The sequence below is a fragment of the Apodemus sylvaticus genome, chromosome 16 (assembly GCF_947179515.1).
Source record: "Apodemus sylvaticus chromosome 16, mApoSyl1.1, whole genome shotgun sequence".
Lineage (NCBI taxonomy): Eukaryota > Metazoa > Chordata > Mammalia > Rodentia > Muridae > Apodemus > Apodemus sylvaticus.
The window spans coordinates 66,091,086-66,111,414 of record NC_067487.1 but is presented as its reverse complement, the minus strand read 5'-3'; the positions used below and the strand labels follow the sequence as shown (position 1 = coordinate 66,111,414).

The following is a 20,329-nucleotide window of genomic DNA, read 5'->3' as shown; positions in this document are numbered from 1 at the left end:
CTGTACAGACGCTCAGAGAAGCAGCTGTTTATATGATGATGTTTCCCATCATATGAAAAATTACAGCGTCTGAGGGGTATCCTCCGAGCTCCAGGAGATGCTATACTTTCATTTCTCCTCTCCACCCAGTGACATGTCATGGGTACGCTGCTAGGTCACTTTCTATGAGTCTGAACCTACATACTGAGCGTACCTAGTGGGAGCGCAGCCTCTTGGCATCCTTTGGGACCGGCTCGTGCCTTTTGGGTTGCTTCCTGCTCTCCAGAGGAATGTGTGTTAAGAGGGACTGGACTTTTTCTTGGTGAGAGGACTTGGGTGCATCTAGAGGTGTGTAGGTCTGGGGTCAGTGTGGTAAAGGAAGGGAGGTTCAGTCTTGCTAAAATGTCTGGGACCCAAGCCCACAGAGGACAAAAAGGAATGCATATCTACCAGAGCATGTCCCCACTCATTTCTGTACAGAACACTGCTGTCTGTCAGTCACTCAAATATCTGACCACCCTCAACAGAACCAGTAACTGTCTACATGCACACAGACACACACAACCTCAGACTGCTTATTGCTTTTCTGAGCAACTATAACATAGGAACAAACATCATGTCTCTTTATATCTAAGGAAGAACGCAAAGACGGTCTAACCTAGAACCCTGGGAACATTGAAGAATTTCACACCTGCACAAGAGCAGGAGTGTGTGATTACAGAGGCGCACGAGAAGACTGAGGGAGGGCCAGGACCCGATTCTACCCTGAAAATCATCCAGAAAGAAGGTAAATCTTGTCCTTCGAGACAGCGTCTTACTATGTAACCCAGGCTGGCCTTGAAATCATAGCAATCTTCCTCCCTCAGTCTCCAAGTGCTGGCATAATGGACGTGTTTCACTATACCCGGCATTACTAAATAGGAAACTATTTCTATGGAGAAAGATGAGATTTGAAACCATTTAAACCCTTAAACCCTGGCTCATTAACAAAAAATTCTTTGGGAAAATGCAAGTCATCAAACAACAGCAAGGCAATGTGCCTGTGATTAAAAAAATCCTAATCCATTAATATTTTTTTTGTGAGTATACCAAAAGTTTTTAAGAATCAATTTCTCTACTTCTCACTTACTAATATTCAATAAAAGTCCAGCCCCATGTGTAATTGGACTCAACCTCATTCTCACATTAACTAGTGACCCCTCCCTGGCTAACTTCCAAGCGGTCCACTTCTGTTGAATGACTCAGTCCATCCTGAGAGAATTCTTAAGACCGTGCATTTATATATGGACAGACAGGTGCCTGCTTCCCAAAGTGCAAGCATTTCTACAGACAAGCAGGGGCCTGGGCCCTGGGAACACTCTGGTGCTGCCGTGGCTGCCGTCTTCCCTCTGGGAAGCCTGCTACAGGATCTATCCATCTGTGTCATGTATGGAAATTTTTCTGTTTCACACATTTCTGATGCTCATTTTGGGACAGAATAATGAAGTTTAAAATATCTACTTTAAATCTAAACTACGTGTAATAAAAACTGTGTGAATTTTAATGACTCTTTTATGAGCAATACTCCGGAGGGGCGGGGGACCATCTTCAAATTTTAGGATGAGTGGAGCTGACACCTTTAAACTCAATGCAGTTCAAACGAGCTGAAATAGGAAGACAGGACACGTCTGTAGGAAGGGGCTACAGTCAAGGGTCATTGCTAAGAAGCAAAGCTGTCTGAGGAAATTAATTTAGAGCAGATGGGGGTAGGAGGATTTACTAAGCAACTTAGGTGGAGAAAGGTACCTGCACACAGCTTCTGCATCAAAGTTCCGGGTCTGCCTGTGATCGATCACTATGATTTCATGATGCTTGTCCAGAAAGCATTCGAGGGCCGACTCCGGAGTGCGGGCAATGTTGCATCTGTAGCCGGCTCTGTCACAGGCCCACCAGAAGCCGTCACTCTGGCTATCTTCCTTTGCAAAGATGAGCAAAACCTGAAATAGAAAGTGGAGCCCTTGAACTGAAACCCACACCCTCAGAACCACACTGAAACCAGGTCATGGATACACAGGCTAAACACAGGGCTCTTGAGGAAAGCTGTCTGGGTTCACGTCCAGCTCCACCCATAATTCCTGGGATCTACAAACAAGCTGTTCCAACTTCCTGGCCTGGCTGGGATCTACTTGGGAGGACAGTGAGTGGAAAGCAGGTGGGTGCCCAATCATCCTAGTAAGGGGTGAGTGTTGCTGGCTGCAGTTGTTGGTTTTCCTTGAGTTAGGCCTATTTTTGGGTGAGGGAAACAGCAAAATTACTGCCAGGATAACTAACGTGGGTTACACAGGTTACGTGAAGATTTGCAAATGTACACATCTGGTTCAGTGCAAACCGTATCTGCTTCCAAGTCCCTGGAGGCTCCCCGAGCTCAGCACTAGAACAGCTGTAAAGTCACAGGAACCTCAGAGAACTGACAACAACCTGAGAGATTAATTTAAACATCCAAACTCTTGCCAGCATGGGAAAAAGCTGAATGAGAACTGTGAAGCTGGCGGAGCTGAACTGAGGACAATCTGCCGCATTGCACAGATTCTCCTTGGCATTCCTGGGTTCAGGAACCCAGAGACTCTGGAAGTTAGGAAGCTGGGCACGTCTCACTACCACTTGAACCTATTTAAGGTCTAACGTGCGCTGGCCAATCCTGATTCCCACCATGTTCCTGTGCCCAGCAGAAGGCTGGTACTTACGAGCTGCCCAGTAAAAACTTGATGGTTGAGATGGCGACTACATGTCTGGTTTTATAAGAACTATGAGAAGGCTATTTCTATTTTGTTTTTGAGAAAGGGTCTTGCTATGACGCTCCAGTTAGCCTTGGATTCATGGCCCTTGAGCCTGCCAAGTAGCTGGGATTACAGGCATGCACCACTGCAAAGGGCTTTATTATTATCATAGTAGGAGTGAGACATCCCCCAGCAATACGGCACCATGCAAACACATCATAGTCAGAGACTTTGCTAAGGCATCTAATATTCTCCAGCATTCAATTCTGGTTTAAATAATTAGGGATAGAACAGTAGTCTCTCAGCATGAAAGGGCTTTTAAAGCAATACCATAGGTCATGGTAAAATACTCAAAGTGTTTCTGTTATAATTAGAGCAGAAACAAGCCAAAGTGCCCAACTGCTACCATTAGGTTTTAAAAATGTCTTATTATTTGAACATTAGAAACCTATAGGGAAGTAGACACCAGAATATAATGAATCTCACCCACCCATCAATCAGTTTCAGCAATAGTCAACTGCTGGCCAATATGGGCTTGCTCTATCCTGGTGGTTTTCAGCCTTCTTAATGCTGCGACCCCTTAATACAGCTCCTTATGTTGTGGTGACCCCCTAACCTAAAATTATTTTGTTGCTACTTCATAACTATAATTTTGTTATTGTTATGAATAATAATGAAAAAAGTCTGATATGCAAGGCCTGTGTGTGTGTGTGTGTGTGTGTGTGTGTGTGTGTGTGTGTGTGTGTTTGGCAAATCCACCTAATATATCCAGTTCATACATATCTGTTAAACAGAAAGAGTCATTCATATAAGTGCACAACTACATTACTATTTGATACCTAAAACTCCGTAATAATCCCTGAATATCAGTAATACACACATCAGTCATCTTACATTCCCAAACATTTTCTATTTTCTCAAATATCACACTTCTGGAAGCAGAATTATATATATATTCAGCATAATTTTAACATTTTTCTCAGCCCATGGTTTCAAACCATATGCCGGAAAACACGGGCCAGCTCTATTTTCTCACTAGAGCCTGGGTCTGTCCCTCTTCAGTCTGGGATGCTCCTAGGTCTCTAGGTCCCACTAGAAAGAGGCAGGAGGTGGCTCTCCTGAAAGAGGTGAAGGGCACCTCCTTGTGGGCTATCATAGAAAGTCTTCAGACCAAAGTGTTGCTACAGTGAAGATAACGAGGAAGGTCGGTCAGGTAGAAGCTTGCCTGTGTAAAAAGCCATCAGCCTCCTACTCAAGACAACTGATATTACGACGAGAGATGAAGACGCTGAGAGCCAGAAACTGATGGAATCTTCTGCCTCTAATCTGTCTGGCTATGGATGGGTTTATAAACAAGGATCTCAACAACACACATCTATTTCCTAGTGATCATTTATTGCTCAAAATTGACTAGTACAATAAGAATGACTCTCTCCTGTTGGGCTGTGCTGCAGATTCTGAACAATCCCACTCATTTCATGTCTTTTTATATAAGACTGGAATGTCTCACTTTTAAAAAAAAATTAGCAAGAGGCATTATTCTACAAATTTTTTTCTGAACACTTACTATATATAAATATATATTATATTATAATATATTGCTATAATATATTCTACATTATACACATTCTATTTATTTATATAATATAATATAATATATAATATGTAATATGTACTATATAATATATAATATAAAATATAAATATATGTTATAATAATATTATATATAATATTAATAATTTAAAAAGTCACTTAGTGTATGTTGTTGGACAAAATATAAACTCCTTGTTTTCCATGGTAACTAGCAAATAATAGGCAATGTATGCACTGAGTAATGACATTTGGAAGGTTAACAGGTGATAAACGCCATCTAAGAGGAGACTCTGGAATGGGTGCCAACACAGGAAGGGGGTAGGTGGCCAAGAAATGAGTTGGTATCTGAAAGTAAAGCTCTCAGACAGAACTCTGTAAGCCCCCAAGACAGCGGTTCTCATCTCAACCTTCCTAACGCTGTGACCCTTCAATTCAGTTCCTCATGCTGTGGTGACTCCCAACAATGAAATTATTTTTGTTGCTACTTCATAACTGTAGCTTTTGCTACTGTTGTGAATCATAATGTAAATATCTCTGTTTTCCAATAGTCATCGGCAGGCCCTATGAAAATGTCAGTTGACCTCCCAGGGGGTCAAGACTCACCAGTCTGTGACTGTGCCTGGAGTGTCTGAGCACTGTGACTGAGGTAAGAGGTAAGAGTGGGAACAAGTCATGATTGAAGCAGAGGCTAGATCTGGGCCAATTTACAGACAAAAATCCAGGTGTAAGACTGCTTTAAATTGGGGACTGTGTTAACCACGCTGTGATAGCCAATTTTGGTTATCTACTTGGCTACATCTAGAATCAACTAAACTCACTCAGCTGGGCACACCTGGAAAGACCAACCCTAAGTCTGGGCCACACCCACTGAAATGGAAGAAAGAAGCATTTGCTTTTAGCCTGCTTGCCCTCATTGTTGCTGGTAAGTTCATCTATTCTGAGGCTGAAACATTCTGTTGGAGGTATTAGAACCCACGTCTCAGGGATTCCAATGAAGACCAGAGACCAGCAGCTCTCCAGAGTTTCCGGAGGACCCCACTCGGGATTGGAACTGCTGAGACATTCAGTCTCAAAGACTAAACAACTACTGAGTCCTTGGCTCTTCTCTCCGAGGCAGCTGTGGTTGGACCACTCAGACCACAGCCTGTAAGCTGCTCTAATAAGTTCCCCAAGCATATCGTTATGATTCCATATTGACTAGTCCAATAGGAACCCAGGACTACTCTCTCCTATTGGACCGTGCTACAGATTACAACCAATGTAATTCATTTCACAAGTCCTTACACAAGATCGGAATGTTGTTCCACTCTGAAAAAATAGCAAGAGGCATTATTCCAGATACTTTCTGAACATCGACCATGTACTATACACATATGTATACATATATTAATATGCATGTGTAAAGTAATTTTTCTTTTCATTCTATCAGTTCTGTTCCTTTAGAGATCTCTGATACACATGCCTTTCTCATGTTTTGACATCTGAGTTTTGACATTGGGGATCCAGTGTCTTTCAGAGTTAATGAATTCCTTGAGATGAGAAATGACTGCCCAGGTGCTCAACACATGTGCATGTGCACACACACAAACATAGATACACACACAGGCACACAATCACATACACATCTAATTCCTTTATCTGGAAGACTCTCAACTGCTGGGGCACTGTTCTCCTGCCCTACCCAGTCCAGGACTAGGCACCTACAAATTAGAAACAGTTCCTATGGCCACGGCCAAAATAGCCCAGACAATTAATTGCCCGGTCTTTCCAGATTTAAACTTGCACACCTTGCCTGCCTTGTTTTCTTAAAGAGTCACAGGAAGTTTTCCTGTAACCGTTGTTTCCTGGTCCCTGGACTCCTGCCTGACCATGGAGTGTGTCTGAGTGGTCCTGTTGGTTTGATATTCCCCTTTCTTTTGGAAACTTTAACGACATATTTTCAGTGATGTAGTAGCATACCTGAATAATAACAATGAAGCTTACATTTGAAACAGAGTATTTATATTAGAAAGGAACTTACTAGAAAATTTCTTTGGGTGCTATTTAAGCTTCTTTCCACTTATATAACATCGATTTAGAAAAATCAACTCCAGAGCAAAGTGAAAATCCATAGATTTTAGGGGAAAAAAAAACCCAGCTATAGCAACTACTTTGTAAGGTGCCAGCCCAGGGCTAGAAAGCCATGCCTTCTCCAAGATAGTGGTGGATCCAAGTCTCCAGGATTGGACTTTTTGTCTCCATCTCCCAGATCACAGCTGGTCTAAGGACAGTCAGTTTCAGAAATGTGGATTCCAGGAAGTGAGACACAGAGCAGGGTGACTTCGACTATCGTCCATTAATAATGAAGATTCTGGAGGGAGGCTTGACGCTCTCACTGTCGGAGAGAAGGTCCTGCTGTCACCTCCTCTGAGCCATGGCTTTGCAAGCCTTCTGTGGATTCTGCAAAAAATTGAACCCCTCTCTTTCCCTCCGCGTGTGTGTGTGTGTGTGTGTGTGTGTATGTGTGTGTGTGTGTGAGTGTGTGTGAATGTGCATGTGTTTGCAATACTAGGAAGTGAACTCAGGATTGCACATATGCTGTGTGAGCACTGGCACTGAGCTACAGCTCCATGGTCTTGTTGATTACTCAGGCTTTCCTTGAATTTATAGTCTGCAGTTGCAAGCTGTTGAGGTTTGGTCATTTGCTGTGCATTGTAATGCAAAGTGTGAACCCCCAAGACTTGCTTGCTCCAGAGATGAGAGTCTGTACGTAGACCCAAGTGAAGCCATGTTACCTTGACCCGAAGCTATTTCTTTCTTTCTTTTTTTAATTTATTATATGTAAGTACCCCGTAGCTGTCTTCAGACACAACAGAAGAGGGCATCATATCTCATTACGGAAGGTTGTGAGCCACCATGTGGGTGCTGGGATTTGAATTCAGGACCTTCAGAAGAGCAGTCAGTGCTCTTAACCACTGAGCCATCTCTCCAGCCCCCAAGTTATTTCTGATTGGTAAATAAAGATGCTGACAGCCATGACTTGGCAGAAGAGAGAGCAAATTTTAGGATTTCTAGGCTTGGGGTGGAAGGAAAATGAGGAGTGGAAGAGAAGAAGGTGAAGGGGGAAGAGAGTCACCATGAGTTAGGAGTCATGAAAGCATGGTCCCGAGGGCTGGCCAACGAGTTAAGAGCAGCCCAGATGAGACATAGTAAGTAATAACCAGAGGTTATGATAGGAAGTAGATTCTAATATCTTAGAGGGTAGATATTAGCCTAACTTTTGTGCTGAATAATACTTATTGTAAATATAAAGACTGTGTTTGTCTTTTATCCAGGAACTGAATGATAAAGGAGGGGTAGAAACCCCAGATTAGGATTAAAATTTTCTACCACAGTAAGTTAGCATCATCTTTTTGTATAAATATCATTGACTCTGCCAAGTTGGGTTCTGTCCAGGTAAGAACACACAGGAGCCTCTTCCCCAGATCATAAAACAACTAAAGAACAGTCTGAATACACGTAGTGACTTTTGAAGGTTTCTGTCTTAAACCTACGATCCTTCTATCTCAGCCTATGAAATAGCTGGGATTGTGGCCTACACCAGCAGGCCCAGATGTACTAATATATTTCTTACTTGCTTACTTTTGGGTATAAGGCTGCTGTTGTTACAAATTTTAAAACATAAGAAATACAACCCAAATCAGCTTTAAATATTTATTGACTCATGGTCATTCGTGGATATTTAAGGACCATCCACAAATGCAAATTTCTTATGATTCTACAAAATGTACTTCTTAGAATTCATCATTAAAGGCATATGATTAAATTTGTTTTGAAGTTGGAAGGGCAAAATGACCCTCCCACCTACTCTAAACATAATAGTCTACAGTTCATTTGAAGAATACTTATTTGGTGACATATTATGCAAAGTGCTTAAGGACTGGTCCGAAAGAGAGGGTAGCCACTGCTCCTCAGACCCTGGCAGGGAAGAGAAGTGGCAGATGGTGACAATCAGAACACTCACAAGTGGTAACCACAGACAGAGCAAGCACAAGAATCCAGACCCAAGAGAAGCAGCAGAGAGGCTGTTTGGAGGCAGCAATCTTACTGCTGTGGTAACCTTATTTGCTGTGGTCTATCTGCTGTGTGAGACCATGGAGGCTGAGGGAGACCTGGGCTGACCTCTTTCATTCTGGCCTGACCTCTGCCACACTGGGTTCTGTCCAAGTAAGAGCACGCCTACAGACATCCTCTTCATAAAAATGGTCAGAGAACACTGAACATAAACACTGTGACCTTCGAAGGTTTCTGACAAAATCCCTTGAGGTTCGGCTTGCTGGTAGTAAATGAATAGACAACTGCAAAAAGAATATTTGTCCAGGACGCTGTAGTTGAGAACATTAGAGACACCGAGGAGTAATGTGTTGTCGTCCTCTCAAAGCTTCTCAAGAGTGGCTGAACAGTGATGGCTACCTCCCAGCCAGCCACAGACATCTGACGGGGAGGTGGCATCTTATCTAAGTCTTGACAAACTATCCTCTGTATTGCCAGTGTCATGGCATTCCTGGAAAACCTTAAATTCGTGTGACATGTTTGGCTGCCTTCCCTTCCTCTGTGGCGCCACCGTCGCCCTCATAGTATCAATATATTGTATCCACACTGCATTATGTGTCCAGCGTCCTCAAAGACAGTGATAGCAACAGTCTCCCAGGGCAGCAATGTCTTTTCTAATTCTGTTTTCATTTGAGCGACATGTCACAGCATCATCTCTTTTGGTTTATTGCTTTGTGCTTGTTGGTCCATTCCTCCATCAATGATCTACTTTTGCATTCGGTTGTGTGGTTTTATCATGGAAACACAGGAGGCAACACAACAGCACACTTCACTGTCAGTGCTTCGTCTGAGTGACAGATGGACAGGAACCAATGACAGAAGTTTCGAAAGAGTGACTCATGATGCATGGTCTGTGGGCTGAGGAGTCCTACATAGTTATATATACTTTATTTAATGATTCACAGTTAAGACACCCAGTAACTGTGCTCTGAAGTAACGGGGCAGGGCTAAAGGTATTTAACTCCTGTTGACACGGTACACACTGGGGTGAGTACCTGCACTGCAAAGACCTTATCAGTCGCCAGGCAAGCAACCGATCTAGTTCCCATGGAACTTAGCCAAAGTCTTCTTACAATGAACCTTATAAAGGTTCATGTGTTGTTCACCCTAAGCTAGAACAATGTGATAAGAGCTGAGTCAGGCCCGGGAGAGAGGCTGCTGGGAGAGGCTACAGAGGCTGTGAATGGCAGTATCAGCCACGGAGACCACAGGCTGCAGGGGTCCCCAGGGTAGCGAGGGACTCTGGGGACCACACATACAATTACAGTGCCCAGCCGGGATGAGTGACTGCTCAAAGCAGGGCAGCAGGAGCCACGCCTCCTCACCCTGCTTCAGCAACCTTCCTGGCCAGCCCATGGCCACAACCTTTCCTGAAAATCCTAGTCACAACCCTGAGGGAAAAAAAACTCAGAAATATTCTTATAAAACTACCAACAGTCAGTCTCTTTCTGATAATGAAATTATTTTCTCTGAGGAAAAGATGTAAGCAAAACTAGCTTGTCCCTGACCTGAAGAAGGTGGAGTTAGTGTTAGGATTTGTGTTCTTTCCTTTTTCCATTGTGTGTGTATGCATGTATGTGTGTACATATGCATGGGTGCATGTGTTTGTGTGTATATGCATGTGTATGCATGGGTGCATGTGTATGTGTGCGTGCATGTTTATATATGTGTGTACACATGTATATGTGTATATGTGTGCATGTGTGCTCATGTATGTGTGCACAGACATGCAGTGTGAATGCATTGTGTACATGTATGTGTGTGCACTTGCATGTGTGTGCTCTTGCATGCCCAAGTGTGATGCGAGGAATCATCTCTCTTCCTCTGTATTCACTGAGGCAGGGTCTCTCAATCAATCCCAGAGTTCACTGATGCAGCTAGTGTCACTAGCCAGCCTGCTATGGGGATTCCCAATTTCTGTCTCTGACTGGAATTACAGGTAAACCCACTCAGCTTTCCTTAATGCTTGCCTGGCAAGCACTTTAACCACTGAACTATCTTCTCAGCCCTTGGTTTGTGCTCTTTCTTAATGAAGGTTGGCCTGTGTATTTTCAAATAGACACATAGAAATGCCTAACTTTTAGTATAGTTTCTTGATTTAGAAGGCACCCCTGGGTAACCTGGGGCATTTGAGTCACATCAATACACACAGATCACATAGGATGCACCCACAGGACACTAATCAATTAGCCAATTTGATTTGAGGGAGAGCCAATTGAGGGTCAGGGTAGAATACTGCCCTGGGACTTACTCTAAGTATTCCTAGAAAATTGATGTAGGGAAGCTGGAGTTTGAAGGAAGCTTCCTTTTGGCTAGCCATTATATCCAGAGTACCCGAAACATTTTCTTAACTAATAGCCCACCTGTGACCCTTTGAATATGGCCACTGATACCATTTTACAGACTTCATCTTGGATGATGAGTGTGAGACATGTTCACAGTTATAAAAGTAACAGGGTGTAAACTGAGGCTGGCCTAGGTAGAAAGCAGAATTCGATGGGACAGAGAGGAGGGAAGGCACCACTTCACTGTGTCTCGTCGCTATGTGGCCGTCAGCCACGAGGCCATGCGCTCTCTGACATACAGAACCCAACGTAAGCCAGACATGGTGGCTTGAGCTTGCAATCCCAGTATGCCGAGGCCAGGCTAATCTAGGCTGCACCGTGAATTTCAGGCCAGCCTAGGTACAGAGATACCATCTCAAAAAAAAAAAAAAAAAAAAAAAAAAAAAAAAAAAAACCTAGAAAAATACAATACCCATATAAACACAGACGAGTACTTTTTGAGGAATCTGCCTTGCTAGGAAAAGCTTAGGCCTCTGCTTTGGGGATTTAGTTCTAGTGCATTGGAAAGCCTAGCGTGAGGGGAACAAAGGCAGGGCTCTAAGCTGAGGCACGCAGCTTCTACACACTGGGGAAATAATCACGCTCCAGGCACTGATAGAGAAGAGACTGCTTGGTTTCCAGACAGTGCCACACTGATATGAATTTACTGCTTCATAATATTCCTGTTACGTTTTATTTTCTAGCCAAGATTGAAAACTACAACTCGGTTGGTGAGTCACATCCACTCACTCGGGAGAGATGTGTCGCACAGCTCAGTCTGGTCTTCTAGCACATTCTGCCCTCCCTGTGCTCCTGGCAGCATTGCGTGGAGAGCCTCAGCCTCACATCCACAGCCCGGTTTCCCCGGTGGACTCAGAAATGCTCTCCCGAAGCACAGACAAGATATTCTTATCCCGCCATTTCCTCACAAGCTGGACTGATGCGCTTCATTAATATTCTTGGCACTGCAGTGAAGACACAGAATAGATAGTTCCCTACAAGGGGTGTGGCAAAACAAAATGAGAGCCCTGGGACAGAGCTTCGTGTTTCTGAGACAGTTACAGAATCAGCAGCAGAAAAAAAGAAAAAAGAAAAAAAGAAAAAAATCCATGGCCATCTAGCCACACCTCTGCAGCCACAGGCTTTGAATCTCTGTGGCCAGAGAGCATCTCGCCATCTCCCCGCCGGGTGGGTACAGTCCTGCACATAGTAGAGACTCAGAGTCCTAACCTCTTATATGGTTTTTAAGGCTTTAAAAATAACTTATGCCCCTCCCTCACTTGGAGAGACTCATGTGTGTGTGTGTGTGTGTGTGTGTGTGTGTGTGTGTGTGTATGTGTGTGCATGTATGTGTGCATGTGTGTGTGTATGTGTGTATGTGTGTGTGTGCATGTATGTGTGTATATGTGTATGTGTGTGCGTGCGTGTATGTGTGTGTATGCATGTTTGTTTGTTTGTTTGTTTTTTTAGAAAAGGTGTTTCCCTGAACCTAGAGCTCCGCAGTTCTGTTAGACTGGAATTCCAGTAAGCTCCAGAATTCTTCTGTCCTCCCACCTCATGCTGGGGTTGCAGGTACATGTCACCATGCTCACCTTTGTGTGGGGGTCCTGGGGATCTGAACACAGGTCCCCATACATGAGCAGCAAGCATGTTGCTGAGCGAGTGACGTGCACAGCCAGCCCCTATACACGCTCTCGCCTATGTGCATCTCTGATCACTCTGGGTATGCAGCTGCAGGAATAACATTCCAGCCCTTTCTCTGGACCATGAGTTCACACTATGCTGTTTATTATATCGGAAAGACTAAGTACTAATCAAGGTGTGATGGTTCATATACAATTAACCCCGGGGAGTGACACTATTAGAAGGTGTGGCCTTGTTGAAGTAGGTGTGGCCTTGTTGGAGTAGGTGTGTCACTGTGGGTGTGGGCTATAAGACCCTCATCCTAGCTTCCTGGAAGCCAGTATTCTGTTAGCAGCCTTCAGATGAAGATGTAGAACTCTCAGTTCCTCCTGCACCACGCCTGCCTGGATGCTGCCATGATCCTATCTTGATGATAATGGATTGGACCTCTGAACCTGTGAGGCAGCCTCAATTAAATGTCCTTTATAAGACTTACCTTGGTCATGGTGCCTGCTCATAGACTTAAAACCAAAACTAAGACACAAGGATATTTTTGTTTCATTGTAAGTATATCAAATATAACCAATTCAAAGTGCTAGACCACTGTTTTCAGTTCTGGAGAAGCAGCTATAAAACAGTAGCTTAATGTTGCAAAGGATAGATCACATTGGAAAGGACAGAAATACAATGTAGCTTGAGATGTTGTGACAAAATCTGACTGCTTAGCATGTGTAACATATGTATGCTTGCATTGCATAATATAAAATCCTATCAGAATGAAAACTTTGGCTCATCAAAAGCCAGTTATGAAAATGAAGGAAAGAGCCACCAACCAGGATAATTTTTTTTAAATGTTGAAGAATTTGTAACAAGTGTAAATGAATAATGTCTTTTGGATCTGGGGAGGTAGATCAGTGGGTAAAGTCCTTGTTGTAAAAATATGGATACCTTGAGGCTGTACCCTGGCAGAGGAAGATACCTGACACACATCAGAGGTCTCCACATGCAGAAGCACAAGTGTGTCCACCCACACACATGTGCACACATGTTTACACCACATACACACACACACACACATACACACACAAACACACACACACACAGTGTTCTTCAACTCACATCTTTGAAAAAAATTGACTCAGTCTAAAAAATAAATAGAAGATTTAACCAAATAACTGAAATAAATACTTCAGTATTTAACCAAATACTAAAATATTTAACCAAATACTAAAATAGCCAAAAAGCAAATGAAAAAGGTTTTTATCGGTCACAGAGAAATGTAAATCTCAACTACAGTTGTCTAAGTACCTCATCTACTGTGGCAGCTGAATTAATGGCGCCCAGCACTGCTCTGGGAGTAACTGAAGTCTCTCATGCCTTGTAAAACTGTAAGGTGATGTAGCTTTGTCAAGGTGTGGAAATATCTTTAAAGAGCCAGTTGTTTCTCTCAGTGCTGACAGCCCAGGGCCACATCTGCACAACCAGTGCTCTGCTGCTGAGCCGCGTTTCCAATATGGGGTCACGGGGAGGGAGGAGGAAACATTAAACACATCTTGTTCTTGAATTTGTTCGGCATACTTTTAAAATTTGAGATTTGAAAAGGAAGAAGGATCACATGATTGTACGCATTAAAATTCCCAAGAACTCCATAAAAAGGAACTACTGTATGGGGGCTGACAAGATGGCTCAGCAGCTAAGGGGGATTGCTGCCTAAATCTGATCGCTGGAACCTGCAGAGTGGGAAACTCCTAAAAGCTGTCCTCTAGCCTCCACACACACACCACGGCACCTGTAGACTTTCCTTCCAAATGACTATTTTAAGAGGATTGATCATAAATGAGTTCAGCAAGGCCGTGGGCATTGAGATGCCCAAGACCATCTTGAAAACTAAGAATCAAGTTGGTGACAGTGATTCACTTCACAATGTCAAAGCTTCTCGTAAAAAGATAGACATATAACAATTTACAGTTGACTGATTTTTTTAAAAAAGATTTTAAAGTGTGGGGGCAGTGGTAGCACATGCCTTTAATCCCAGGACTTGGGAGGCAAGAGGCAGGCAAATTTCTGAGTTCAAGGCCAGCCTGGTCTACAGAGTGAGTTCCAGGACAGCCAGGGCTACACAGAGAAACCCTGTCTCGAAAAAACAAAAACAAAAACAAAAAAAAACAAAAAAAAAACAAAAAGATTTTAAAGTGTGTGTCTGAGTGTGGGTCTGTGCGTGTGAATAGAGAGCCTGCAGAGGCCTAGGGCACTGGACGCCCTGCAGCTGGAGTTAGGTGTACTTGTGAGCTGCCCAGCATGTGTGCTGAGAACTGAACGTGGGTCTACAGCAAGGAGCTGATGCACCATGCCTCAGCCCCCTGGTTGGTGGCCAGTGTTTGTCAAGGGGGCCAAGACAATGCAGCAGCGAACTGCTGATTTCTTTAACTAATGTTGCAGGGCCAGCACGGCAGCTCACCGGAAAGAATGGAGCCAGGTCCCTAATCTCCCACTGCAAGGCTAAATGGATCATACAGTTGAAGAGAAAGGGTGGGGTCACAGAACACTTGAAATGAGGCATGATAACCACCCAGGACTTCAGAGTCGGCAGAAGACTCCCCAGTACAACATCAAAAGACACCTAATGATGAGAAAAAAAATCTGAAGGATGCTTACAATATACTTTTTGAATAAGCATAAAAACATTCAAGGAGAGCATGAATCTTACAAATAGACACACACATGTATGAAGGGTGAGTATATAAAGATAAAGTGTACAGAGGGAAGGAAGGGAGTTAAACCCGGGGCTAAATCAAAGGCTCTAACAATGTCTGCAATGTTGTTTCTAGGGGAAAAGTTCTCTGAAACAAACAGGGCATAATGTTAATATTTGATAGAAGCAAGTAAAGTAGTTTATGGTTTGGCAAATTACATTCTTAAAAGAACAATATATCCTTATCATGAGCCTTGACTGCCAATGCAGCCCAGAGCAAATGGAAGTGAATGAGATGGACGCAAGCCTGAATTTGTCCCCCAGGAAGCATTGTGGAAGTGGTTTTGGGATGAAACCCGCAATATCAGCCCCCTTATTTACTGCCGCTTTGATTCAAAACTGGAGTTCAAAGTGTGTGCCCTTAGCGCAACTGCAGGAATTTTCCGCTTGCTCATATTCTATGCAAATAGCTTCGGCTTGTGTTTATTTTTCCCTTTGCTCCTAAATTTGTTTTCATCAAAATTTCCCAAGCTAAGCCTCTTCCTTTTGTTTTCTTTGTCCTAAATCTGACATCCCTTTCAAACAACTCAAAACCATTATTTTTCCTTTGCTCATAACTCATGACTTTGCAGCGCACGTCCAGTTCAGTCTTTGCTCTCATCTTCTCCCTGGGTGGGGTGCCTGCGTCTTCCCTCATCCTGAGGGCAGCAGAAGCTCAGGAGCTGACAAGCTATGGCGTTTATGAAGCAGAGGCTCACTGACTCAGGACCAAAGGGCTACTGCATACAGATGATCTAAGCTGTGGCCTCCTTCCTTTAAGCTTCTGTGGTGAAGAAGGTCCAGAAGGGAAACGGACTGAGGCAGTCACAGATACTAAGTGGTCAGTGCTAGAGCTGGCCAGCACTGCAGATGCTACTTGCTTAAGTCACAGGGGACACAAAGAAGAGCCTCTCTGTCTCCCTGTCTCTCTGTCTCTGTCTCCCTGTCTCTCTCTCTCTCTGGCTCTTTGGTTTGCGTTTTTTTGAGATAGGGTTCCTCTGAGTAGTCCTGGAACTCACTCTGTAAACCAGGCTGGCATTGAACTCACAGAAAACCACCTGCCTCTGCCTCCTTAGTGCGGGGATTAAAGGCATGTGACATCACTACCCTGCATTTATTTATTTATTTATTTATTTATTTATTTATTTATTGTTTTTAAGATGTCCGAAGTTCGATAAGTAACTATTTTCTAATGATCTTGGTCTCTGTCTCCTGATAAGAGAAGCTGAGACATTGTTTCGTTTCTTCTTTTCATGATCTAATTTTTAATTTATTTTATTACTTATTTATTTTTTTAAAATTTATATATAGAATCACATTATTTATTCCTTCCGTCTCCCTCTAAATCCTTCCACATACCCTTGCCCTCCTTCAAACTCATGGCCTCTCTTTTTCATTAATTATTGTTACATATTACTGCTAGGTGTCAAGTGGTAAGTGACAGTCTGGGCCAAGCTCAGGCTCAGGTGTGCCTGGTCAGCAGAGGCCTGCTGGTGGATACACAAAAGCCTAAAACCAGCATCGCTCAGAAACTCGTGCAGCAGGTTTCTGTTTGTAGAAAAGAGCCATTGTTTCCCTTGGCTGCCTCTCAGCCCACAGGCAGCTAACTTCTCCAACACACACCTGCAGTACATGTCAAAGTCCCCACGCTGGCTCCAGGCTCTCCCGGCCCACAATCCCCGCAGCTCCCAACTACTCTAACTTCCCATTCCTGCTTACTGGCCTCCTTTGGCCACAAACGTAAGAACTGGCAAGGTTTTCCCCAGCCTTTGCTGTTTTCTCTGCCCCCACCCCAAAAGCCACAACAGAAAAATCAGTCCAGTTCAGTGGTTCCCCTGACCCCTTCTTTACAGCTAATAGTACACAAGTTTTCAGGGCTGACCACTGATAACCAGTTGGTGTGTTCTTCCCAGATAAGACTTCCTCTTCCACTTTCAGAATTCTTCAGTTGCCCACAGTTCCTTGTGTAGGGTTGAGGCCTCATGGGCATCCCCCAGGCCAGCTGGAAATGGCTATTGCTGTCCTCATTCTTGTTGGTAAGATTATATGGTGTAGCTTCTGACAGTCCTAGGAGACACAGTCTCAGCAAACTCAGGGTCTTACACCCCATCTGTCATTTTATTAGTGAACTACAGAAGAGAATGGTTCAGCCATCTTTATGTATCAATAAAAATATTGATCAAGCCAAACAAATTACCTGCACAATACTGTATCCACATCATTTCTACTCCTAAACAACAGTACCAGATGTCGTGACTGAGCATCTGCCACCAGCGGAGTGTGTTCTACAATAGTGTGCAAGGCTGTTTTGTTGCACTGATAATTCTCAGTGAGGAAGGAAATCTCATCCACAGGAAGGAAACAATGCATACAAACTCATACTGTTGAAGAGGTCAGCCAGAGCCACGCCCGGCTCAGCAGAGCCACACCCTTCAACACACATCACTTCCTCCCTTTCTGTGGGCAGCAGGATGTCAGGCTGTTCTTCCTCACAGTCTATTGGACAATTGTATTAATTACATTTATACCCAAAGTATGACGGCAGTTAAGTCCTCAAAAGCCAATCTAAGTTCTGAAGAATGATACTGATACACACACACACACACACACACACACACACACACACACACACGCGCGCGCGCGCGCGCGCGTGCATGCACACACACATGCATATATGGGGGAGGGCAAAGATGGCTATCTGCTGTTAACCCAGAAGACTGTTCAAACACTACTCCTAAGCCATGTGCTCTGACAGAAAAGTCCCTCCAGAGGGATAGAGACATACCTGAATAGGGTCCTGTGTCAGTCTCATGGGCCCGATGCGTACCTCCGCAGAAGACACCTGCTAAATAAAGGACAGCAAGTGAGAAATGCCACCTTTTCAGAACATGGACTTTAAGTCCTTCCTTACACAGTAGAGTACATTATGCCACTCCATAAGTGATGGAAAGCCCTAACTTACTGACCCGGAGACAAGCTAGGAACCATCCTATACAATCCTGATTATGAGAATCTATATACTGCATGCACTGGGGATATCTATAAGGCTATATATCTCCAATGGTAAGTAGCAGGACTTTGGGTTATTTTTTCTTCAGGCCCAAGACTTTTATAATAAGCATGAGCTGTTTTATTGGCAAAAACAAGTAGGTGGTTATTTACTGAGCACCTACTATGTACCAGGAACATCATTATTATAGCTATACTATACTACTATCCCTACTGATATTCTGAAGTTCCATGGATCATGCTAGAACACAACTGCTGATTCCGGGCTGCCTCTATACCCACACTGTTATTTTTATAGGTTTTGGCATGAGGAATGAACAGCTGATTATCTCACCCCAGTGTTCTGTGGATACTACCTCCATCTCAGTAAAATTCCTCCAGGGGACACAGGGATGACCACACCAGGACCACAGGAGGCTAGCCTAGTTTCCTTGAGTGAGATTGGAGCTCCTTGGCGTCATGAGCTCATACCACCTACTTGGCCTCTGGCTGCAGTGGAGAGCAAATGTATATTTGACTTTTAATTACTTTACTTGGATTTCCAGAGATGACTTTTCTCCATGTGAATTTGGCCGAAGGTCTTTGCCTCACCTTTATAGATCCAATTTTGTTTTTCTCTAAGTGGTTGCAGTGGTTTGCTACCTGGAAGCGTATATTGCTTGAAACACACCATCTTGGCCCCTTGTCTGTCTGAAGGAGCACCAGAATTCATGTGACCAGGGATGTGGCAATGACCCAGAGCTAGAGGAGGCTTGACCCATGTAAAAATAACAAATACACACACACACACACACACACACACACACACACACACACACACACACAACTGTCTGTGCATGGATGCAGCCAGTTGGTGGAAGTCTAGGATACATGAGGCCTTGGAGTTCAGTACCACCCAAATGGGCACAGTGACAGAGGGCTGTCCTCAGTTACCAAAGCTTGAGACCAGCCTGGGGCACATGGGATCCTGCCTCAAAATCCAAAACTACATAACAACAACAACAACAACAACAAAAACTCCAGGTAGATTTATAAGATCCAAAATATTTCTTCTCTTCTCCCCCATTCTTAACTCTGAGCTCTTAAGATGCACCCCTCTCCAAAGTGTGCCCTACTCTTTTCTCTGTCAGGTAGATTTTCACTTCAGACCTCACTGTTAGGAAATACAGCTAATAGCAAAGACCCAAGAGAAGGCTCTTCATATGAGAGCCCCCACCCCCACCCCCACCCCCAACCCCACCCCCACCCCCCACAACCCTGATGACCCGAGTCTGATCCTGGAGCTAAAATACAGATAAAAGCAGAGAACTCCCTCTATGAAGTTGTCCTCTGATCCCCACATGTGTAAGTGGGTGTACACACACACACACACACACACACACACAAATAAAAATTTAAATATAATAAAAAAGAATATCAAATGGATAAAATAAAAAGGGCTCACTGTGGTAGGCTAAGAGACTGACAAGAGGGTGTCTGCAGGAAAAACTTGAGGTTCCCCAACAAAAAGAAAATTTGCCCCTCTTTGATGCATTGTCCCATAAACTTTGGCTAGTCTGGTCAGGCACATCATGTGTGGCCCTGCCAGTCTTCCTCAGTGGTAAGAAGCAGCTAGTTTGAAATCCAGCACCAGACAATATGGCTGTGAACATATCCTACCTCTCTGTCCCAGGCATTGTGCTAAGGCATAGTCTTAATGGGAGAGCAAACAATAGCCATTGATGGACAGCGCCATTTTTAAGGTAACGCTCATGCTAGAAGATACTACTTCCTGTCTGAAGACAAGAGAGACCACAGCTTTCTCATTTAGCCACAGAGGTCCCCAGCCTCATCGACACTTTGGCCTCTCCTTGAGCCAACCTGGCAGGAAGCCAGACTAAATCCTTGTGAGAGGAATGCAGAGGCAGGTCCTGTCCAGGGTTCTAACTGTCCCTTACTTGTCTCCTTCCAGCTCCTTTCCAGTGTGTTCCTACCCACGTCTGTTATTCTATCTCCAGCTTGGGTACCTCAGTTTACCAGTTCCTCTAGCCGTGATCCACACTTTACTTCATGTCTCTTGCCCAGACTTTCTTAGTCTTGTTCTGGGTATTCTGACCTTGGCCTCAATACCTAAATGAGGTCAGTTGTCTCAACAGAACCTGGCATCCCTCCTTCCTGGCTCTTTGGGATATCCCGGGCAGTGGACAGTAAAGACAGCTGCAGTACTTTGCAAGGCTCTATTT

General features: G+C 43.9%; 1 protein-coding gene across 1 annotated transcript in view; it reads right to left on the bottom strand.

The window, feature by feature from the left end:
- Pde8b (phosphodiesterase 8B) overlaps nucleotides 1-20,329 on the bottom strand; it is a 118,296-nt gene that overhangs the window by 83,549 nt on the left and 14,418 nt on the right. Inside the window, exons 3-4 of the mRNA XM_052159649.1 lie at nucleotides 17,884-17,940; nucleotides 1,765-1,955 (exon numbers count right to left, since the gene is read on the bottom strand). Of these exons, the coding sequence (XP_052015609.1) occupies nucleotides 1,765-1,955; nucleotides 17,884-17,940 (248 nt within the window). The remainder of the gene's footprint in view (nucleotides 1-1,764; nucleotides 1,956-17,883; nucleotides 17,941-20,329) is intronic.